The sequence below is a fragment of the Gadus macrocephalus genome, chromosome 16, assembly GCF_031168955.1.
Source record: "Gadus macrocephalus chromosome 16, ASM3116895v1".
NCBI lineage: Eukaryota > Metazoa > Chordata > Actinopteri > Gadiformes > Gadidae > Gadus > Gadus macrocephalus.
This window is the reverse complement of record NC_082397.1, coordinates 6,768,902-6,793,216: the sequence shown is the minus strand read 5'-3', so window position 1 is coordinate 6,793,216 and position 24,315 is coordinate 6,768,902. Positions and strand designations below refer to the sequence as shown.

The following is a 24,315-nucleotide window of genomic DNA, read 5'->3' as shown; positions in this document are numbered from 1 at the left end:
TCTTGTCCTCTTTCCAGCAACTTATTGTAAATATAATTTTTGCATTAATTTAACCCACATAAAATACTGGCAATTAAAGGCTAAGTAATATTACATGGGAGGAAGTGCAGCTCAGAATATAAGCATAGTGCTTCTTTAAGCGCTATGTTAACCGTAGTAAGCGACCACATATTGTGACTTCACTAATGTATTTGGTCTCGTTAAAAAAGAATCCACTGGACTGTTGCCATTCAAAAGACACATTTTCACGAGAAATAGCTTGCTGATTTCACACAGGTCCACACGTTGATGCAGGATAACTTCGGTATTATGTACATTTGTCTGTTTCCATTTATTGTGCAACCAGGGGAATAAGAGAGGAGCCGGTCTAAACCGCTTGATAACACTACGTTGTTATCGTTTCCGGCTTCTTTCCTCACCATTTAACTAAAAAGTTATCTTTGGGAATGTTAATCTTTGCAGTGCGAAATGAATTTCCACCGCGGAATGATGTTAAATCAAGTGTCCCAGTGCTCCTTTACTCTACAGCACCCATATGAGGCATGTGCCTTTAAAAGACTGTCGGAATTAAACAATATATAATTACATTTAATTGTACTGCAATGTCCAAATCCAGTCTTCATTATTACGAATCGAATAATCAAGAAACACATTTTTGCATGGTATGGGTAAGCACTATGGGAGTGTTTGTTTGCGGTACATACGCCGCGATATTGACAGGGCCCATGAGAGTTCACCCTGTAAACATATACGTGACCTAGGCTAGTCGCAACTTAGTGGGTTCTCGCATTGGAATCAATTTCAAAAAACAAAGTGCCTCAATAATGATAAATATATTTTCCTATTTAATGACCCAAAAAACACTACTTCTTACATACGCATTCCAATGCGCTCATGCTTCCAATATCGAGGCGGTCTGGGATGCGGTTATACATCGATATAAAAGCCCGAGTATGCAATACTTCGTCAGACAAATTCTAATGTGTCTTATTTGTCCCTGTAAATTACACCATAGTAACAAAAACTGGAAAACTATATTTGTACTACTGTAAAAAAAAAAAAAATGGTGGAAAATTCGCACATGATATTTGAAAAAGCAAGGTAGGTTGTATTGATTATTTATATACGACCCTGATAACGGCGATCTGGTAATGTATTTCTATTGGTTCCTCCTTGTGTCACATAAAAATGAACAGGTGGTTTTAACCAATCGGTGCGCGCAAATAACAATAATAGGCGTGGTCATCGGAGGGTCGTTTTTCTTGACTTTTCCGTCCATTTTCTTTCAGTCGTCACTCCAACCAACCTTTTTAACCGGGACAACATGGCTACTGCAACCAGCCGTTATTACAGCGAAGACGGCAGGGCAACGAAACGACAGAAAACCGACGGAATGGCAACGGTAAGTTCCATCAGTAATAGGTATTAAGCAAGCGCTCGACGGTGCCCACAGTTGGCTAAAGCACGACGGTCTCGGTATGAAGATCCATTCAATCCAACGCCTGTAGGAATACCCCGAAGTAGTCGGTTCAAACATTAAAATGTGTCCTATGAAACATAAAAATCTCGTTATTTTAGACTCACTGTCAATAATCCTGTATTCTTTTAAAAACGATATGCTATCGACCATTGTGCATTCATTTACACGAGTTAAAAGTGAAAAGGTACGCCCTGCTAACTAGGCCCCGCCACGCCGGATAGGCTTTGTTCGCCTCATGCTAATGCTAGCTAGCACCTTGAGGTTCCCATGTCATATGTGGCCACATTTGAACATTGCCGTTTTCATTAGGTTTTAATATGGTCGCACTCGCATTATATTTGAATTGGAAGAACTGCGGACCGCTCTTGTGTTATTTCGTATTAAATCCGTAAAGGACGTAACGCAACTCAAGACCCCTCCCCCTATGGTTAACCCTTTGTCCCAATCGGTCCCAGCTGCACCAGGTATTGATTAATATGGCAATATCATGTTTGTTCTTTCACGTCCTGCACATATAAGTGGGCACGTTACGTTAATCCGCGCTTCGATTCTAGTAATTACAATTATTTCAACCGGTCCCCTTCGCATCGTAAGGTCGGGCTAATCGGCCGGAAATGGCCGCACCGCTTTGCCCATAGGACATCCCAATGGGACTACTACGGAGTGGGTCGCGTTCAGCGCATCAAGTGAACGCACTTCAAATGGTTAAACCTTTTATTTGTTACAGGGCTATGAGGACCCGCACAAGACCCTTCCGTCTGTGGTGGTGCATATCCGTGGACTGGTGGATGGGGTCACTGAGGCGGATTTGGTGGAGGCCCTCCAGGAGTTTGGAGCAATTAGGTAAATTCTTCAAGAGCACATTTGACCGAATATTTAAACCAGACATATTTAACCAAGGGTTTATGAGGTTGCGTCTCATCGTTTTTTGTTTTTTTGGTTGTAGCTATGTTGTTGTGATGCCCAAGAAGCGTCAGGCCCTGGTGGAGTATGAGGACATGAACGGCTCCTCCACTGCCGTGACCTACGCCGCAGACAACCAGGTGTACATTGCAGGCCACCCGGCCTTCATCAACTACTCCACCAGCCAGAAAATATCAAGGCCCGGAGACTCAGACGACTCCCGCACCGTCAACAACGTCCTGCTCCTCACCATCATGAACCCCATCTACCCCATCACCTCGGTAACCACTGGGCGCCTCGTTGGTCGGATTTCAAATTGGGCATTTTGTTGGTAGTAATTGTGGTTGATTGATGGTTTGTCCTTTTTTTAACAGGATGTCTTGTACACCATCTGCAACAACTGTGGGCCTGTCCAGAGGATTGTAATCTTCAGGAAGAATGGTGTACAAGCCATGGTCGAATATCCTTTTAGATGAGATTTGGGTTCACGAGCAGACTATAAATACGTTTTACTGTTTTGAGGTCACACCTCTGCTAAAGCATGCTAGTGTGCCTTAGCTAATGATAAAATACATTATTGTGCTAGCATGTTTCCCCCTATGTTTCCTTAACTCCAACATCACATTCGACTCGGTTCAGAGTGCACAGAGAGCAAAGGCCTCGCTCAACGGAGCGGACATATACTCCGGCTGTTGTACTCTCAAGATCGAGTATGCCAAGGTACTTGATTTAAACTGTCAACATATTTATCTCAACAAAGACTGGGTATCTTATCTGCATGCCCCAGCTGGTGCAATAAAAAAATGTATCTTGGTGACAAGATTAATCATGTAAACTTAACTATGTTAATGGTTCAGAGTGTACACTTGTGAACACATCTAAATATTTACGTTGGGGTTATTGGGGTAAAGAACTCTTTGAATTTATGCTACTGGAATTTAAACTCTTTATTCAGAAGACATGTGGATCAGCAAGGGGTTTTAATAATAAGGTGTGGTTTTGATTATCATCTCTTGTCTTCGCAGCCTACTCGTCTGAACGTGTTCAAGAATGACCAGGACACCTGGGACTATACCAACCCCAACCTGGGAGGACCCGGTAAGTCTTTAAGCAGGGGCTTTGGAGTGGACACACACCATAGGTTCCTGCACAGCCTGCACCTTACAATCAACCCCCTTGCTTCTGCGATTGTGGGAACGTTGAGTAACCAGGCTTCTGGTGCAATTTCAACACGACTAGATATGACCAAGACATACAATATAAAGCCCCCATTTTTGTTAATAAGGAGGGTTTTTCAAGTACCACTGAAGGTTGCGTTACTTGGATAAAGGAAAGTTACACTAGTGCAGAGTTGCAATATATTCATGGTGATGCTACACTCTGGGGGTTTTGGGAATGCATAAGGGCAGGTCACACAAAGGCGCCCTTTACCGACAAACCTATGCCTGTTCCCAACCGCTGCATTCTCACATTTTGACTTCAAATAATGCAATGTTACAAATACAATAAAGGCCTACTGGGATTGAGAGGTACACATTGTTGCTGACAACACCACCAGAACCACCACCACCACCACCCTCTCAAACATCCACTTCTCCAGTGAAGACACATCCACTCCAAAGCAGAACAGAAGGCCCCTCTCAAACACAGATGGACAGAGCACAGCGCACCCTCCATCCAACACCATCGCAGTAGGACTGATCTGACTGCTGCTCCCGCACCACGCCTCATCTCCTCCGCATCCCAACACCAGAGCCCTGAAGACTTTCATTCACCACACAGAGCCACCACACCCCAAGCCGGGGAGCTTGGTGCTCCGTGCTTTTGGGGCTGGAAGCTATGCTTGGTCTCCTCCCTGCCCGCCCCTACCTCTGCTCTCTCTTTCCATCTCTCTCTCTCTCTCCTTTCCCTCTTCTTACCCCATTGGTGTCCATGTGCTCAACACACTGAAACAGACCTGGGGTGTAGCGGTGCCTACACTCCCACTTTGATAACGGAGAAATGATTACTGACCTGATGGCCATCTCACAGAAGAAGGCCGCACAAAGACAACATCCACAACAGACCATCTGTCCACCCAACAAGCAGACTGATAAACCTAGTGGCAGACACGTGTTACTACAACGGTACTAATACCAGTTGGGCTCGGGCTCTCTGTTCTCTCTGCTTTGTACCGGGCTCGTCCGTTGATGACTCGAGTGACACTCAAGCGACACATTCTCCTGCTGATGTACCAACTGATCCAAATAGATGCCTTGCACAGCAACTGGCATCAACACCCCTACTGAATCCTCCTCATCACTCTTAGCCACCAACACAGGAGGAAACACGAGACCAATGAAGACAGGACACTGCTGACAACACCAACCACAGAATCAAGTTACCTGGGTGTCTTACCACATGCATTTTTGTCTAGCTATTTTTTTTTTTTTTCATCTATTCTATCTTAAACTCTCCAGAACGTGTGTAACACCTTCCATGTAATGCAGGTTTGGCAATTTTCGCCTAAGAGGAGCCAGCTTCACGTCTGAAATGTGCTCTAATGGAGACAAAGTCAAACTAAAAGGAGAGCGGGAGCTCTGGTCGCCGCAGGGCCACCCTGGGTGCACCCAAGAGGCCGGAGGGTGCTCCCGCAGGAGTGGGACTAAAGACAGTGTTGGATGAAATGAAATGGGTGGAGAGTGGTGGGACTGCTGCAGCTAATGTCTTCTCTCCCTTACCGCAGTGTGTAACAATGCAGTAAGTAAATCCAGACCCCCCCGTCTTTTCCACCGGAGAACACGACAGCACAACACCACCACTCTGCCCAGCATCCAACACTGCCACACCAGACTGACGCTGACTTTTGTGTTCCCACTGAAACACCCAACCCTGTCACTGCGTCTCTGGGTGTATTTGTGCGGGAGGGGATCGTTGGTTGTGTGAACTCCAGCTGTTATTCGATCATGCGTCTTTTTAAGTCCAAGGAAAGCTCAGATCCCTCCACATGGGTGGTCTTAATGGCTACCCCTGCACTGTTCTGGTGCCAATGACTACTGATTTTTAAAGCCTGTATAATTGATTAACTACATTTTCCTTTTACATGAAAAGATTTGTACCTGTTTTTATTCCCCTCTCATCCTTGCCTGGTTTAGGATAGGTCTCCAATTTGAGGCAGCATATTACGTGCGCTCCTAAATGCATGCATATTCTATGCTTTTGTAGAGGGGCTAGCTGTGAAATGTAGCTGTACATTTGAACCGGCCTCCTCATGGTCTATGATTATTGTTTACTTCTGCAGATGGTGACGCAGATGGAAACGGAAGCAATTCAGGTGTGTACACGTGCAACGTTTAATCAGAATGTTCCTTTTTTTTGTTCAATCCATTACATTTTCTTAATGTATAATCTAAAACCTGGTTTGATTGAAGCATATTCTATTTTTAGAAAAGGGTATCCCTTCTATCTCAACGTTCCATACTTACCCTCAGTCTTTCCTTGTCGTTCTCAGAGGATGTGAATGCCAACCCCAACAAACGGCAGAGGCAGCCTGCTCTGCTGGGCGACCACCCCCCAGAGTACTGTAAGTTCCCTCTCCTCGGACACGACCCTACACGGAACAAAGAACCTAGCCAGCCGGCCCCCCTCAATCCTGCAGAAGCGTTTACACTTCTGACACGTTAAACTAGGGAGGCGGAAGTCGGTTTTCTAGTCCTGGAATATAGATCTGTGGGACTCCTTCGACCAGCAACCAAATGCTAATGTCCTTGGGCCTCATCCTCCCACACTGTGGCCCTTAAGAGTTGCAGATATTAAATACACGTTCAGAATATGTATACAATGCTGGTTAAATATTTAACCTTTTTTATTGAATGTCAAATGAGATTTCAACCGAGGTCCGAGAGCCAACCGAGGTCAGTTTCCCGCTGCGCGTACTAACTACGGCCGTCACACTTGTCACACGCTGCCTTATCCTCCCCTCCAGCTGGTGGTTACCACGGCGGCTACGACGACAGCTACGGCTCCCCGCCCTACGAGGGCCGACGCATGGGTCCCCCGATGAGGGGCCGTGGTGGGCGGAGCTTCGCCCCCGGCTACGGCCCCCCTCCTCCCCCTCCCGGGGAGTATGGTGCCCACGCCGACTCTCCTGTCGTCATGGTGTACGGCCTGGAGCCCGTCAAGATGAACGCGGACAAAGTCTTCAACGTCTTCTGTCTCTATGGCAACGTGGAGCGAGTAAGTGGCCTGCAGGAGTTCTTTGCAACTTACAACTCGTAGATAAACTACAATGTATAGAATTGCTGTCACACATCGTAAGATACTCGACTGTTGGCTGAAGTTCTGCCCTTTAGCTATATGCCACTGGTATCTCACCCTGCATTGTGTGCCCCCACCAGGTGAAGTTCATGAAGAGTAAGCCCGGGGCAGCCATGGTGGAGATGGGAGACTGCTACGCTGTCGACCGTGCCATCACTCACCTCAACAACAACTTCTTGTTCGGCCAGAAACTCAATGTCTGGTGAGTGTCCTAGTGGGGTTACTCCCCTGCTGGCCCGATGACCATTGGGTTTAGGGCTATAGTCTGTTAAAATACTTGAATTAAATGGCACTCTGATTTTCAACCCTAGTACAAAAAATGTCAACGCTTGATGGGTCTGAAAAAAGTCTTGAGTTGAAACTCGTTGGCCCCGCTCCCCCTCAACATGTGTTCTCATCCCCGTGCCTGCAGTGTGTCCAAGCAGCAGGCCATCATGCCGGGCCAGTGCTACGAGCTGGAGGACGGGAGCAGCAGCTTCAAAGACTTCCACGGCTCCAGGAACAACCGATTCACGTCCCCGGAGCAGGCGGCCAAGAACCGCATCCAGCACCCCAGCAACGTGCTGCACTTCTTCAACGCACAGCCCGAGTCGTCGACGGAGATCTTCGGTCAGGTCCGTACGCAGCGCACCCGCCTCCGTCGTCGGAAGCTCAGATTCCTGACTCGACGTCTAATTTGTAACTAGACGCCTAAGGAATAATGCAAAGTGAGAAATCAGGCATATCAATGAGTGCTAGTTTATGGTGCATTGAGTTCTGTCATCTGAATGTTAACTTTTCTATCACAGATTTGTGAAGAAATTGGTGTCAAGTGTCCAATCAACATCAAGCTGTTCACTGGAAAGAGTAAGCTACTTTATGTTTATTCATTCAACATGGGAAGCTTGTATAATGTTAACATAATATTTTTTCATGGAGACATGAGCTCCACTGCACGATACTTGAGCATGAAGGTAATGACGTTAGTGAGGTGTCCCCTGTGTTAAGTGACTGAATGCCCACCAGGTGGCGCCGCACCCAGTGAGCGCAGTGCGTCTGGACTTCTGGAATGGGAGTCAATCAACGACGCCATGGAGGCTCTGGCCATGATGAACCACCACCAGATGAAGAACACAAGTATGTACCCCATTGAACGAGTTCACAAAGATATAAATACGGAACTAGTACTCCAGAAACTTATTTTTGCATCATCATTTTTCAAACGACAACGCAAGGCGTGCAGGCGCGCCTGTCGTATGATGTAAGTCACCCGTGTTGTGCTGCTCAATAGAGTGTTGTCCTCCAGTTTGTCTAACGGTGTGGTGCTCCTCTCTCCCCAGCTGGCCCGTACCCATACACCCTGAAGCTGTGCTTCTCCACCGTACAACACGCCAACTGAGTGTTTTCCTGGCTGCTGCAGAGATCACCAAGTCCACCATTCCCCACCAATCCTTACCGGAGGCACCTCAAATATTAGCGGATTAGACCAGCCTGAATCATTATATATTTTTTGATTTTTACCTTGACACTTATTTGGCCATTCTGTGATTCAGCCTGTTGTGGGTCTCATCCAGATGTTTGAAAGGTGGTTTGTGTGTATTTTCTCTGGTGGCAATTCTCGCTTGTCTGTAGTCCTTGTGATGCAATGTTCTGTTGTCCTTTTTACTTGGATATTCTTATACAACAGCTTTGAGATGGTATATTTCATAAAAGTTGTTTTTATGCTCGGGTGGTTAGGAAAAACATGGTTTTGTATAAGATTTTGTTTTATTTTTATTTTTATTGCTGCCTCTTCTGCCCCTTCAAGAATCTGTTAATATGCAGGGCAGTCCGTTTTTTGTTGTAAGAAAAATAAAACAAGAACATTAATGAATCCTTGCTTCAATACGCTTCACTTCAAACTATACAATGTAGTCGTTGCTTACTTGCTGGTTTCTTAAGTGGCCCACCTCACATCACTTAGGCATTCCAGCTGCCTACATTAAACGCATTGACGTATGACCCAATCCGGCCATATGACAGCACAGCATCTGCTTGATGTTTTTAAACATGTTAATTGTTGAAGCCACAACTGGGTGCTGGTGAATCGTTTTTAAACATGCCATTAGGGGAGAAGGTTGGCTATTCTACCCTCTCCCAACTAGAGAGAGATGTGTTTTGGGGGGATTATTGTGGTGCAGTCCAGATGTTAAAGATCTAAGACTTATCAGCCTTTTGAACTGAGGCTACGCTTAGACTGGCCAATTTAGGTGTAATCTTTGGTCCGTGGACAAAGGAGAGTACTACATGCAGTGTGTACAGTGACTGCAGATACTTTGGGGGATGTGGATATGTCGTAAAGACCGTAGACAATAGACGCATGATTAGCAGTTTTCTGTAATCGTAGCCAGCTGAGCTTCGTTAACGGTTAGTTACATACACTGGCACGACAATTAGTGCTGCAAGGCGATTGCACTTCTACAACGCAGCTTAATTACTTAGTTATTTTTTACATGTTTATCAGGGGAGAGCGCGAACGCAGTCCCCTACTACCACAAATTATGCAATCGAGATTCCCACATTTGGGGAATTCTTGGATAGTGTGATTCACTAACCATGCTGAAGGCTGTGGGTTAGAAGCCCTACTGTTAATCAACAGACCTGTAGCCCTCCTTGAGCCGGAGGGCCTCACCCGTACACCTCCTCATTGACCACATGTCTGAATCCACTGCTTTGGAAAGAAGCTCAAACTCTAAAGAGGTCATTTGTAATTTTCCCAGGCCCTACTTCAAAATGGTCTGGCATGATGTTAACCGACACAGCCAATCATTTACCTGATTGCTTTATTATTGAACAACTTTTCCCTGTGTTTCGTCCTCCCATCAGGCTCCAGCCCACTAATATATCTTATCCTTCAAAACCTATGATACATCTCTTCATGGGGCTAGACCGAGGTATAAGACACTTGTGTGTCTTAACTTGGCACTGTGGTGCGTCCTCCCATCAGGCTCCAGTCCACTAGCTAATCTGTCTTATCCTTCAAAACCTATGATACATCTCTTCATGGGGCTAGACCGAGGTAGAGTCAGCAGGTGCAGAGACATCCTCCAGTAAATGGTGGTTGACGCATATGCCTGCCCACTCATTTTAATTTTTCAATGTGAATTTGTTGCCCAGTACACGTTAGTAGTTATAGTATTAGAAATGTTTTCATAGCATCCGTAGTGTCCAAGCGAAGATACGACCAAAAGTCGACCACAGTCGACCATCGTATTTGCATGGCTAGGCAGAGGTGCCCTGAATACCTATAGTAGAAGATATCTTCTACATAGTAGAAGATATCTCTTAGCACTCATCCATATTAACTTTACATAGTGTTTAAGAGCCGTGCTGGATCATATGGGTCCCTATGAGGGCACAGGGGTACCTGGACTCCTTGAGAAACAGCCAACCAATGTTTTTCATTATTTTATTTCAATATATATGTTTTTATTAGTTCTTTTTTTTTTTTTTTTTTTTAAAGAAAACACTTAATTTAATACATAAGCTGACGACATAGTTACCAGAAAATGACTCAAATTAACCGAATATTAGGGTTACGCAGGGTGTGCGCAGACTAATGCATCTAACCTGTTTTGTGCACTGAAAACCGGGTAGCAAGTGAGAAAGGAAGCACTTCGGGATATGGTCTCATAACTAATTTGCTCCATTCCTTACATAGGCTACAGCAATGTGTGGAAAAAGTATGATAAAGAAAGTAGATATTCAATTCAATACACCCCAGTGGATTTTGTTTGTGCGGTAAAGGTGAGGGTGGTGGGCCCTTCAGTCTGCTGGTGCCTCGGGTGCAACATTCGGTATAGGCTTATTGATAATATGTCTTCGCGTCATTTATAAACAAAGTCAATTTTGGTTTCTTTAAATTTGTTTATTTTTTATGCTGCTATTTTACATTAAATTACATTGCGAGTGAAATTAGCTTTCCATTAAAAGGGGCGGGACGTGCTGCAAGCCAATTAAGTCGCCGGAGGGGCAGGTCGGATGTAGGGCCATGTATGTTATAATGTAGCTGTATCTGGGGAATACCTTCCAGGCGTTTCTTTCTGATGCACCAGTCCAATCCAAGTTACGTAGGCCTATCGATGGAAATATTTCTTAAATATGAGCCAAACAACTTTTAAGCCAAGTGGTTCGCTTTTTGATACTTTGTTACCGTTTTGGCAACTGAACAATGTGGTTCACCTTAGAAAAGCGAAGTAAGACGAAGTGAGGGCCACAGTAGCCTATGGAGTCGGGCCCTCGCAGCGTCGTCGGAGCAGAAACCTGATCCTTCCACGACGGGAGAAAGTAGGTCAAACACTGAATGGTCATTTTACCGTTTTAAACGACGTTTGTATTTGTTTAGCCTATGGGTTTATATTAATTATATTGGTTGTTTTGTAACCAAGTAGGCCTAATATTGAATTACTATGTTTGGGTCAAGGCTAAATGCTCGCCAGGTTTCTCCGCTCCCGACACACCAATGATTTCACACCATTGACGTGAAATGGATCATTTTTTTGGATCCTTTCCATGGCGAAAGTCTTTAGCACCTGTAACTGCAGATTTTGTAAGCGTAGCCTACACTAAAGTCACAAATGTGTAACAGTAAATTTGGAGTCCTAAATATTTATTTTGCATGTACTTTTGCGACAATAATACCTTCATATATTTTTGACCTTTATTTAATTATATATGTGACAGGGCTAGCTTTGTGTCACTTTGCTGCACTTGTGGTAGCTTAACTTAACATGCTGTTGGCGTAGTTCCTAAAATGTCCTGCAGAGGGCAGTGATGTGCCTCTTTATGTTACAAAGCGGGAAACATCAGAATAAGAGTACAGGATTGCATGATGGGAAACAACAAAGATAAAACTATAATTATATTGCTAGTAGTCTTTAAATTGTGTCTTTGGGATATGGATATCCGAATGCTGATTGCAGTTTGATAGCCAAGCCGTTGTTCTTGTTTTGTAGTCAAAAAAATGTTAATACCATCATATAGACTGTTATGTGTGAGAACCAGTATAGCACGTTAGCCGTGTACAACTCATACTTACCTGGCAGGGGAGACACCATGATCAAGAAGGTGGTTCACCCAGGGCGAGGCTCAGCCATTGCACTTCGGCTGTGCTGACCCGTGCGAATTCCTCAAATGTGGGAATCTCGACTGCATAATTTGTGGTAGTGGGGGACTGCGTTCGCGCTCTCCCCTGATAATATTGTGGAAAATAAATATTTTTTGTGATTACGTAATATATCCCTTTAAGTTCTCTCTGTAGCGGACTCGTGTTTGGTTTACTAAAGGCAGAATGGTATTTTCACATTCATCGGCCATAACTCAACCATTGTTATCATAATCTGAACCAAAAAAATTGAATAATTTTGGGCAGTAGTATGTGGTATTTTGACGAAATTGTGGATAATTTAGGATTACGGTTTGTTAAATTTCCCAAACTTTCAAGGTACAGCAAAATCGATCCCGACGGACCGTATTGGCGGCGAATACAACTGTGCATTATATTACAAGTTTAAACTATATCATTTTATTTCTAGTAATTTGTGTTGAAATTGTATCAGATTGTAATATGTTACTCAAATGTTAGCACTAGATATAGACTCTTATGTGGGAGAACTAGAAAAGCACTCCCCTGATATTCTTGTTGAGTATAAATGCTTCAGCTTGAATGTGAGTGACCTTTGACTAGGGCTGGGCGATATGGACCAAAACGCATATCTCGATATTTTTTGTTTGAATGGAGATATACGATATTATAACGATATTTTGAACAAAACGGGTAAAGTGTGTAGTTTTAACTCCACGTCACAAGTATTCACCATCAACCATTTATTAAGGTTTATTCAATTTTTTTTGCTCAACGAAGCACAGATGTTCCTTAACAACAGATATAAAACAATAGTGTTGCCTGTTTGAAACATGTCAAGTACTATTTAAAAAATAAACATAGTGCAGTGCAACAGTGCAACTAGCCTACACTTATAGGCATAACGTGCAAGTAACAAAAAATGTAAAACAGGCTGACCCAAAAACAGGCCTATGGCTTCACAGTATTACATTGAAAACAGAGAAATATCATAAAACACAGGCCTACATAAGCCAATATTCTGTTCTAATAGGCAGGCATACCACTGCAAATAATAAAATTGTACACAATAGTGCAGGCCTCACCTGTTTGAAAATATACAGCTGCATAATTAGTCAACTATGAAAATAATTGCTTAATGGGTACCAAAAATAATAAATGTAGAGAAAATAAATAATCCTTAATAAATTCAAATGGCTAGATATATTGCAAATAACAATAAATGTGAAAATAAAATAGAATATTCACTGAGGTAGACTGTGAAGACAAGTCTTCCTATGTAAACTTGTATATTACTTACAGGTTCTGTGCTAGCAAAACAAGCCTGTCAACCGTTTCAGGCCTCAGGGAGGCCCTGTAAGTTACAGCTTACAATGTTACCACTGCAGCTGAAAACTCGCTCAGAAGGAGAACTTGTTGCTGGTACTAAAAGGTACTTATTTGCTACCTTGCTAAGCGCTGTATAGATCATTTCCTATTCCCTCCACCATTTAAGAGGATCTGTATTACTCTCAATCCTAGGGGTTTGAGAGCCTTCTGGACCATCTCCAGTGCCTCAATGTCCTGCCATGTGAGGACTAGGCTCTTTTGTCAGAGGAGGGGACCTTGGTGATAGCCACTAGGGATGGGCATTTGAAGAAATTTTCTTGATCGAGCATCGCTAGAGTTATCGATCAATTATCGATTAATCATTAACTTTTTTCTATGTTTTTTTTCTAATGTTTTTATCAATGAAATCTTTATTCCAACAATAATGTATGGGCCAAAATTAATACAATACAGTTAACTTGAAGACCTACAACTGTTTAACAGTTTTAAAATAATAAATACAGGCATTATAGGTTATAGGCCTATGCGGCGCTCGTAAAGTCCGAACAATGCGCCTACAGGCATTCTTAAAGGTTTGGAAACGATTCAACAAGACTAAATCTGTAGCCTATTCCAATTACAATAAGTAGCGAACTTATCGGACAACAATAATCAAACAAAGGCAGTAGGCTAAAAGTGGGCATTAAACTGTATAACTGTTATGAAAAAAAGGGGGGGGGAAAAGGCCGACATATAATGCCTGCAGCCGGCGCGCGGAAAAGGCTCGCAACAAAAAGATGAGCCACCCATTTACAAACAATTGCATGAACTAGTCTATCTAAAAGCAATACCTTATTGAACATATATAAGGCTGGACTTGTTGCTAAAATATCACAGTTTTGGCAAAATGTAACGACGAGGCACCAAGCGGAGCGAGAGTCAACACATTAAGAAAGAAAAGAGCGACTCACATACGGTGGTGACTGTCCCTACTGTCCATAGCATACAGTAACTCCAGCCTACATATTTTTGTTTAGGAATATAAGCATGTTAACATGCTCGGGGGTCAGACGCGAACGCAGCCTTGTAACTGTCAGTCCAGCAGCAGAAAACACCCGCTCTGACGGGACCGAAGTTGCGGGGATGCAGAGGTATTGTCGCGCTAACTTTGACAGCCTGGGGAACCTTCTTCCATTCACTTTCCACCAGTCGGCAGGGTTATATTCAATTAAATGCTTCAAGACTCACAGTATGCAACACAACGTCCTTTTGATCGATAACAATATAAATTGATCGACGCATTTCTTAACGATCAATTATCGAGCATCGATTAATTATGCCCATCCCTAATAGCCACCTATTGTTCCAGGATCCTTTCGACCGTCAGCTGCCTTGATCCCCAACGTGTGACAGATTCTGTAATGAGCTGATGAGTTGGGAGGCCAAGCTGTTGCTGGACTTCAGAGAGCGCCCTCCTCCTCAGCCAGCGGTCGGAAAAGCTCCTGACTATCTTTGTGCTCAGGGAAATGGCCCCTGTGATGCGGCTGTCATCCATCCCATGACCTGTGAGAATCAGTATCATAACTTGATCAGCAGAGTGCTTTCTTAAAAATTTAAATATGGTTGATCTGCTTTTCAGTCAATTCCAGTGGTTATCTAAAAACCCAAAGGCATTTAAAAGTAAAAAAAACTGGTCGCTATGAAGGAAAGTCAAAGTAGGTTGTTTAAGGTAGCCCACAACACTGTTTTAGGACTTAATAACGCATTACTGAATGAGCTAAAAATCCAAGCAAGTTGTTTATGATGGCCATAAATAATTATGTTAGTGTAACTTGCAAATAATGGTTTTTTAAAACTATTTCATCAATAATAATGTGGAGACACTTAGCCAAATTAAGTCTGTGACCAAAGCACTGCATCCTCATTCAGCTCCACCGCCTTGATAATGTTGCTCCCGTTATCTGTAGTTATCCGTGGTCATGCCAATTTCAAATGCTGTTTACAGGCAGGCCTTAGGATAGTAGTGGAGAGCAAAAATGAATGAATAGCTTCAGAGCTAAGAGATGACAGATTGTATAGAAAGAGATTTTGAGATTAAGTTCCTCAATAGTACTACTGAGGGTTGGGATGTATCGACTTCAGACTGTTATAGCTGGAGACCCCAGAAGAATACAGAAATGCATGATGGGAAACAACCAAGATGCTCACTAAGTATATTCATTACATCACTAAGTTGTCTTTTAATTGTATCTTATGGAAAGCAGACTGCTGATTGTAGTTTGATAGCCAAGCCGTTCTTGAAAAAAAAAAAAAAAAAAGTTAATACCATCATATAGACTGTTATGTGGGAGAATGAGTACAGCACGAGAGCCATGTACAACTCATACTTACCTGGCAGGGGAGACACCATGATCAAGAAGGTGGTTCACCCAGGGCGAGGCTCAGCCATTGCACTTCGGCTGTGCTGACCCGTGCGAATTCCTCAAATGTGGGAATCTCGACTGCATAATTTGTGGTAGTGGGGGACTGCGTTCGCGCTCTCCCCTGATAATGTTGTGGAAAATAAATATTTTGGTGATTACGTAATAAATAATCCTTAATAAATTCAAATGGCTAGATATATTGCAAATAACAATAAATGTGAAAATAAAATAGAATATTCACTGAGGTAGACTGTGAAGACAAGTCTTCCTATGTAAACTTGTATATTACTTACAGGTTCTGTGCTAGCAAAACAAGCCTGTCAACCGTTTCAGGCCTCAGGGAGGCCCTGTAAGTTACAGCTTACAATGTTACCACTGCAGCTGAAAACTCGCTCAGAAGGAGAACTTGTTGCTGGTACTAAAAGGTACTTATTTGCTACCTTGCTAAGCGCTGTATAAATCATTTCCTATTCCCTCCACCATTTAAGAGGATCTGTATTACTCTCAATCCTAGGGGTTTGAGAGCCTTCTGGACCATCTCCAGTGCCTCAATGTCCTGCCATGTGAGGACTAGGCTCTTTTGTCAGAGGAGGGGACCTTGGTGATAGCCACCTATTGTTCCAGGATCCTTTCGACCGTCAGCTGCCTTGATCCCCAACGTGTGACAGATTCTGTAATGAGCTGATGAGTTGGGAGGCCAAGCTGTTGCTGGACTTCAGAGAGCGCCCTCCTCCTCAGCCAGCTGTCGGAAAAGCTCCTGACTATCTTTGTGCACAGGGAAATGGCCCCTGTGATGCGGCTGTCATCCATCCCATGACCTGTGAGAATCAGTATCATAACTTGATCAGCAGAGTGCTTTCTTAAAAATTTAAATATGGTTGATCTGCTTTTCAGTCAATTCCAGTGGTTATCTAAAAACCCAAAGGCATTTAAAAGTAAAAAAAACTGGTCGCTATGAAGGAAAGTCAAAGTAGGTTGTTTAAGGTAGCCCACAACACTGTTTTAGGACTTAATAACGCATTACTGAATGAGCTAAAAATCCAAGCAAGTTGTTTATGATGGCCATAAATAATTATGTTAGTGTAACTGGCAAATAATGGTTTTTTAAAACTATTTCATCAATAATAATGTGGAGACACTTAGCCAAATTAAGTCTGTGACCAAAGCACTGCATCCTCATTCAGCTCCACCGCCTTGATAATGTTGCTCCCGTTATCTGTAGTTATCCGTGGTCATGCCAATTTCAAATGCTGTTTACAGGCAGGCCTTAGGATAGTAGTGGAGAGCAAAAATGAATGAATAGCTTCAGAGCTAAGAGATGACAGATTGAATAGAAAGAGATTTTGAGATTAAGTTCCTCAATAGTACTACTGAGGGTTGGGATGTATCGACTTCAGACTGTTATAGCTGGAGACCCCAGAAGAATACAGAAATGCATGATGGGAAACAACCAAGATGCTCACTAAGTATATTCATTACATCACTAAGTTGTCTTTTAATTGTATCTTATGGAAAGCAGACTGCTGATTGTAGTTTGATAGCCAAGCCGTTCTTGAAAAAAAAAAAAAAAAAATGTTAATACCATCATATAGACTGTTATGTGGGAGAATGAGTACAGCACGAGAGCCATGTACAACTCATACTTACCTGGCAGGGGAGACACCATGATCAAGAAGGTGGTTCACCCAGGGCGAGGCTCAGCCATTGCACTTCGGCTGTGCTGACCCGTGCGAATTCCTCAAATGTGGGAATCTCGACTGCATAATTTGTGGTAGTGGGGGACTGCGTTCGCGCTCTCCCCTGATAATATTGTGGAAAATAAATATTTTGGTGATTACGTAATATATCCCTTTAAGTTCTCTCTGTAGCGGACTCGTGTTTGGTTTACTAAAGGCAGAATGGTATTTTCACATTCATCGGCCATAACTCAACCATTGTTATCATAATCTGAACCAAAAAAATTGAATAATTTTGGGCAGTAGTACGTGGTATTTTCACGAAATTGTGGATAATTTAGGATTACGGTTTGTTAAATTTCCCAAACTTTCAAGGTACAGCAAAATCGATCCTGACGGACCGTATTGGTGGCGAATACAACTGTGCATTATATTACAAGTTTAAACTATCATTTTATTTCTAGTAATTTGTATTGAAATTGTATCAGATTGTAATATGTTACTCAAATGTTAGCACTAGATATAGACTCTTATGTGGGAGAACTAGAAAAGCACTCCCCTGATATTCTTGTTGAGTATAAATGCTTCAGCTTGAATGTGAGTGACCTTTGACTAGGGCTGGGCGATATGGACCAAAACGCATATCTCGATATTCTTTGTTTGAATGGAGATATACGATATAACGATATTTTGAACAAAACAGGTAAAGTGTGTAGTTTTAACTCCACGTCACAAGTATTCACCATCAACCATTTATTAAGGTTTATTCAATTTTTTTTGCTCAACGAAGCACAGATGTTCCTTATGTTAATTATTTTAACATAAGGAACGCGTTTACTAGAAAATACCATTCTGCCTTTAGTAAACCAATCACGAGTCCGCTACAGAGAACTTGGAGGGATATATTACGTAATCACGAAAATATTTATTTTCCACAATATTATCAGGGGAGAGCGCGAACGCAGTCCCCCACTACCACAAATTATGCAGTTGAGATTCCCACATTTGAAGAATTTGCACGGGTCAGCGCAGCCGAAGTGCAATGGCTCAGCCTCGCCCTGGGTGAACCAATTCAATTTTTTCAATTTTTAGGCGTTTATTTAAGTCAGGCACAAAGTTAAATTTTAACTTTGGTTTGAAGGTCAGAACACACATGGTTTCAAGGTCAGAACACATTCAAAGGTTAACAAGCAAATAGTTACATTTTACAGCAAGGTCAACACATTCATAGGTTAACACAAAATCCTACATAACTCAGTGTTCTTTATTTTCCTGAGTTCCTTACATACCACAATTCCATATCGTTCCTTGTCCCTCCAAACATAATCCTTTAACAAGGTTATGCTCAAATTAACTATTGATTCCGCTGAAAACAAAAGGCTTTTGTACACCATTAGGTTACGACACCTCCAAATCGACTCTTTTATGCAATTAATCAAGGCCCACCATCTTTCCCACCCCTTACAATCACCACTCTGTATAACCCCATACAGGACATCTGATTCCGTGGGGACTCTAAACAGGTCACCCAGCCATTGCCCCAATAAGCGCCAAACCCTCCGAGCCACCCCACACGACCACAACAAATGTGAAACATCCTCGTCTCCACCTCACCCCACCCTGGGACATCTTGCGCTCTTAGATGACCCCCGTCTCTTCAGAAATTTTCGTGTAGGGAGACACCTCTGAACTGCCTGCCAAGTGAGATCTCTATATGCATTGAACAAAAATGGCGAATTAACATTTCTCCACACCCTAAGGCAGCTGGCTTCAGCCAGCGCGCCAACAGTAACCAGTCTTGACCGTTCGGGGCTCTAACAGCTCTTTACAAAGGCTCGGTCTACCCGACCAACATCCCGCCACTTTCCAGACTTTACAAAGGTCACCACCCTTTCATATAGCAGAGGCCTCTTCTCTGCATGAGGTCTTTTTAGGCACGGTCTTAAGGCACGGCCTTAAGGCATGGCCTAAGGAAAGTGGGGACTTTCCTTAGGACTTGATGGCCTATCCAGAACATGGCGAAATTTGGTCATAGGCTCCTCTTATTTTAGTTTAGCACTGCTGCCTGCAATATGGGCGTCAGAAATAGAGCTTTCATTATCTTTGCTAGATCAGGGAAATTTTTACCCCCTTTCTGTGATGGCCTACACCAAGCAAGTTAAGTGGGCGCCGGTTCTTAATGTCTTTTTTGTCTCCTTTTTTGTAAAGCAAGGAGATGATACCTGTTCTTAAGGATAATGGTAGGTTATTACTATGCAAACTTTCATTAAACATCTCTAAAAGTGGGTCTTTTAATTAGGGCCCGACCGATATTGATTTTTGAGTGCCGATGCCGATTATTTTCAGAGAAAAATTACGATTAAGATTTAATCGGCCGATTAAAAACAAAACAAAAAAAAGCATATAAAACAGTTTTTGATACCTTAAATATACCTTAAACACTTTTGACGAATATGTGAATTGAATGCAGAACCTTTGAGTGTTTTAGAATACATTTACAGTCAAAAATTTGTGTAATGTAAAAACAGGCACAACATGCTCAAACAACGCGTCTTATGTACATTGGTGAGGTGAGCGCGCAGCTGCCTGAGCGAGCGTGCTTTCATGTTGTACGGTAAAATTCAATCTCCTCTTTTTTACTCCAGCTAAAGTTGTTAGTTAGCAAGGTGAGTAGGAGCGCACTCTGCAGGATACTAAGCGCAATAACATTTCTAAAAAAAAAGAAAGAAAAAAAACGGTTGTAATCTGCGTCTTTTTGGCAGATGTTGATTATTTTCAAAAAGGCTATAATCGGCCGATTAAATCGGCAGGCCGATGAATCGGTTGGGCCCTACTTTTAATACATCCCCAAAGGTAATATACAATTATTTGGGTAACCCATCAGCTCCTGGGGGCTTATAATCTTGCATGCTCTGTATGGCTTTGGTCAATTCATTTACATTTCAGTCACTTTCGAGTTCAGAGGCAATACCGACGTTTGGCTTAAGAAACTCAATAGGTTTTCCAATGCGGTTATCAGTCACCTCTTCTTTATACAATTCAGTATAAAATGTATGTATTAAATCAAGGATGTCTTTAGTTTCTGTTTGTTCTTTTCCATCCTCATTCGGAATGGATAACATAGTATTCCTGGGCCTGGCTAATTTCCTAAAGAAGTATCTTGACATTTTTTTGTTATTTTCTATGTGTTTAGTCCTGCTACGCATAAGAAGGCCTTTTGAATCCTCAGCAGTAACAGCTATCATCTCCTTCTTTAGCCTCAAAATCTCTACTGCCACATAAAACCCTGAATGGGCCATCATAAATAAACGCTGTAACTTTGCCCGTTGTTTTTTGTATTTGAAACGCTTTTTCATTGCAATTCTTTTCCCTTTAGTGAAAAAGTTTTTGGTCCGACTTTTTAAGTCTTCCCACCACTCTCCGACTGACTGGAATAAAAACTGTAGTGATATCCATCTTTTTAACTTGTCCTTTAGTCTTCTACTAATTTTTGATCTTTGAGTAATGAAACATTTAATTTCCAGTGATTTTGGCTTGTATGAGCAGGGTGTCCTCGCGGTAGTAAAACGTAGTCAAAAATAAAATTGATAATTAAGGCCCTTAAAGGAATAAAAGGTAACAAACGCAATTTGACTTGGTAGTAGGGATGGGCACGAGTCCCGCCCGCAAATGCCCACAAGGATGGATGTTTACTTTCTGTCTCAGGAAAGGCCTGTCCATTGGCTTGGAAAAAACGAGCGTGCACATAATTCATTAGGCTACCAGTATTGGTAACATATTTATTGGTAAGCCTGCATGTTTTCAACCATGCAAAACATTAAATAGGCCTCAGTAAATGAAACACGAAAGTCACATATTTAAAAAGATAAAAACTCTGCAGGTCGGGAACCAGCACGTCTAAATGAAAAATGAAAGGTAAAAGAATCAGCTGGTGCTTCGACCATGAAGGAAAAGTTGTTGGAAAAGTAGGTTTTGCTTATTGATGAGGGCCTCATGATAATTTGTATATTTGACTTTACCCTCATATTTGATTTGCGGGAGTGCAGTGTATCATCCCGCACCCGCAAATGCACCTCTATCGTCCTGCCCGCACCCGCAATGAGCTTTAATTTTTTGTCCCGCGCTGCATTATTTTGCGTCGCGTCCCGCGGGAGTGAAGACCTCTACTCTCTATGTCGTTGTTTTGCGGTGCTAGCAGCAGCAGCACTAGGGCTACAGGGATCGCGGCAGTGTCACATTTATACCTTATAGTAAGTAGTAAGTGGTGCTTTGCATACCCCCCCGCCCCGCTGCTTGATGTCGTGTTGGTAGTAAAAAAATATTGTGGAGGTAGTAAAAGGTAGTAAATTCATCTCTATGATTCCTGCATATACCCTGATGAGCCTTGACATGGCACGTTATTGTACAGTCAATTTTTGAATGGTCACTGAAAAATACTGGGGTAACAGCAGCATCAGAAACTAAAATGTTCTTTGTCGTCAACAGAAAATCAATACGTGAACAAATGGTACCATTTGACCATGTATAGCCTGGTGTGTTAGGGTTCTTATTGCGCAAGGTATCATTAAGTTTAAAATCCTTGATGAGGTTATTCAACATTTCTGAACTTGAGTCCAGCCTGACCGTAGCAACGGTCATTCTGTCCTTTTTGTCCATCAGACAATTGAAGTCCCCGCCCAGGATCACATCGCTTCCACACACAAGAAGTGGCTGTAATTTCTTTAAGAACCTCTAGGCGTTCATTTAGATCAGGTCAGAACCTCTAGGCGTTCATTTAGATTACCCATACCAAGTCTGTAGTCGAGCGGTGTATGGGACACAGTGAATTGCGGACAGAACACGCAGTCTAGCTAAGCCGGCCATGGCTTCATCAACTGCTCCGGCAGTTGCCATGGCCTTGCAACAGAATCAAAGGAATGCAGTGAAATTCAACCTCCTAGAAGATCTCGAAATGGACCGGCTTCAGTTCAGTAGACAAATTCTCCTGAAAGACCTTCAGTTTTCCACCAACGAACTGGATTACATCTTTGCCTTCCCGGGCAAGAAGGTATATTAAGTTGTGTTTACAACAGTACCGAACTTTGACCTTTGTATGCAAAGATTTGAGGAGAAGAAGAGATCAGCACCGAGCTTCAAGAAGATCACAATGATACCACTGGCAGAAAGAGATGTGAAGACAGTCAACGTGATGATCCTTTCTGAAAAAGTTAGAAATCAAGACGTGTGGACCTGGTTATCGAGGTTTTGCGATGTCACCAATGGAAGGTAGGTTACAGACATCGATGGAGTGAAAACAGGAACCAGACGCTTCCAGGTGCGTTTACGACGGCTGAGGGAGCAGACCCAACACATCCCTAACACAGCTGGGAGCCTTCCGTAGCTCTGCGTTCTACCCTGGCCAGCCCAAGCAGTGCAGGAGGTGTGGAAGCCTGGACCATCTTGCAGCCTCCTGTAAAAGCAACAACTGCAAAAGGTGCAAAGGATCAGACCACAACACAGACCAGTGCACAACCCCACTAGAATGCAGCCTGTATTCTTCAACCAGCCATAGACTCAGGGACTGTCCCAAAGCCTACTCCAACCGAGTGAAGCTCAATACGATCTCAAACAACCTTCCGATGAACCAAGGTCCGAACGATGACCAACCCTTACACCAGGTGCCGCTCGCCCCCCAAGGACCGAATGCAGCCCCAGATAAAGGACCGATACCGGATGATGTTGTAGTGTCCACTGGCATTGACACCTCCATTGCCCCAGCCACCGACCAACGGCCTGCACAGCAAGCGGAATCCGGAATCCATCCGAGCGTCAGGGGTTGTGACTTTGAACTTGATGTTAGGGTCATCTGTCCATGACCCTCTTGATTAGATGTCTGATAAACTGGGTGGTGTGTGGCGTGAAGATTGTTTTCAATATCCATTGCTTGGACTTCTTGCAGTGCACCTGTTTGAACCGTGGTTCTCCTGTAAATGACAAGGAATATGATTGCACAGAAAATCTGAAGATCTAGTAGACTTCTCTCCCCAGGAATAGATTAAACCTTTCAGCGACGTATGCCTATCTTCTGATGACAACGCTGATGTGGGGGTGAGGGTTGACTCAGGCTGATAGCTTTAGTCGGTTTCACCAACTTCAAGGCTACTGGCACTGGTATTGAGGCCTGGTGACTATAAAACAAAAGAGGTTTATTTTCAATGTTAAATTCCACAAATTACAGTAGTTGTATAATTCAATCAGAGACAATATGCTGTACAAACTTACAAACTGTGCTTGGCCAGAGGAAGGATTCTTGACTGGTGTTGACATCATTGGTGCTGACTGGTGTTACTCATCTTCTGACGACGAGAACAAAGCCGCAGCAGACGTCGTTTGAGTCTGAAATGCGATACGTTCAATAAACATTTTAAGAACATCAAACTAACACACGTGAAACATCGTAAAACATTGATAACAGCAAACGTATATAGAACATAGCTAGTCTAACGTTAAATCGCCAACTTTGCTTTTTCACTGTTGAGGAGTCGAGTTTTAGAGTCGCCGGCACATTAGAACAACATGCGACAAAAACATGCGAAAGAAGGCAGATTTACTTGGCAAACAGCCAACTTATATACAACTCCTATGAGATGTGGTGCTATACTGCAAACGACTGTATCAGTGTGTTTTATCATTATCAGTAATATAGTCGAGCGAGTCTTACCTCCAGGCAAACGCGTTTAGCGCTGCTTGCAGACATCCCAGGCGGTTCGTCGTCACATGGAAAGGTAAATATCGACGGAATTGCGGTGTTCAAAAGAGCGGCTCTCTTCATTCCCAGGACATTGAATTCAAAGTCTTCCGGCTTGAAATGGAGACTGAAAAGCTTCTTTTGTTTTAAGGCTTCCATGGCTGTGTCTTCTCCAAACTTTGGATGATTGATAGCCCGTAGCCACTGTTAGCAACGCTCCAAATCTCTAGGTAGGAGATGAAGACTTACTGCTTGTCCTTTCCTTGTCCTGCTTGAACATCCCGGCACCTTGCAAAAGTTCACCATTTCAGAAGAAATACAAACGAGGAGTAATTCACTAATGAGTTCACCAGAGTTCACTAGAAATGTTGTGTGAATTGATTTTCAAGCTGTCTTGCGGT

The 24,315-nt window shown here is 43.0% G+C and overlaps 1 protein-coding gene, 3 non-coding genes and 1 pseudogene across 5 annotated transcripts; 4 read left to right on the top strand and 1 right to left on the bottom strand.

Annotated features, from left to right (window-relative positions):
• The first annotated feature begins 1,242 nt into the window (after positions 1-1,242).
• LOC132474926 (heterogeneous nuclear ribonucleoprotein L-like) lies at positions 1,243-8,531 on the top strand. Of its 2 annotated transcripts, none has more exons than XM_060075854.1 (14): positions 1,243-1,402; positions 2,208-2,323; positions 2,427-2,664; positions 2,758-2,845; positions 3,009-3,103; positions 3,409-3,481; positions 5,664-5,696; positions 5,874-5,945; positions 6,348-6,598; positions 6,760-6,881; positions 7,092-7,293; positions 7,468-7,525; positions 7,685-7,795; positions 7,999-8,531. In XM_060075854.1, exons 1-14 carry the CDS (start codon positions 1,325-1,327, stop codon positions 8,055-8,057), a joined length of 1,596 nt encoding a protein of 531 aa, XP_059931837.1. In that variant the 5' UTR covers positions 1,243-1,324; the 3' UTR covers positions 8,058-8,531. The 2 variants fall into 2 exon arrangements, with proteins under 2 accessions (XP_059931837.1, XP_059931836.1); XM_060075853.1 differs by having other exon boundaries at positions 7,667-7,795.
• Positions 8,532-11,727: 3,196 nt separating this feature from the next.
• LOC132475365 (U1 spliceosomal RNA) lies at positions 11,728-11,891 on the top strand. Its single transcript, XR_009529875.1, has one exon. It is a non-coding gene; the product is annotated as a U1 spliceosomal RNA (small nuclear RNA).
• A 3,580-nt stretch (positions 11,892-15,471) lies between these two features.
• LOC132475364 (U1 spliceosomal RNA) lies at positions 15,472-15,635 on the top strand. The gene has a single exon (XR_009529874.1). It is a non-coding gene; the product is annotated as a U1 spliceosomal RNA (small nuclear RNA).
• Positions 15,636-17,150: 1,515 nt separating this feature from the next.
• Positions 17,151-17,314, top strand: LOC132475362 (U1 spliceosomal RNA). The gene has a single exon (XR_009529873.1). It is a non-coding gene; the product is annotated as a U1 spliceosomal RNA (small nuclear RNA).
• Positions 17,315-18,131: 817 nt separating this feature from the next.
• Positions 18,132-18,266, bottom strand: LOC132475372 (U1 spliceosomal RNA; annotated as a pseudogene).
• Positions 18,267-24,315: the final 6,049 nt, after the last annotated feature.

Bases quoted from the DNA above. Each gene is read 5' to 3' on its own strand.
- LOC132474926 (XM_060075853.1), top strand. From the start codon at position 1,325: ATGGCTACTGCAACCAGCCGTTATTACAGCGAAGACGGCAGGGCAACG. The intron at 5,946-6,347 runs GTAAGTTCCCTC...CCTCCCCTCCAG, and splicing joins CGACCACCCCCCAGAGTACT to CTGGTGGTTACCACGGCGGC. The intron at 7,796-7,998 runs GTATGTACCCCA...CTCTCTCCCCAG, and splicing joins CCACCAGATGAAGAACACAA to CTGGCCCGTACCCATACACC.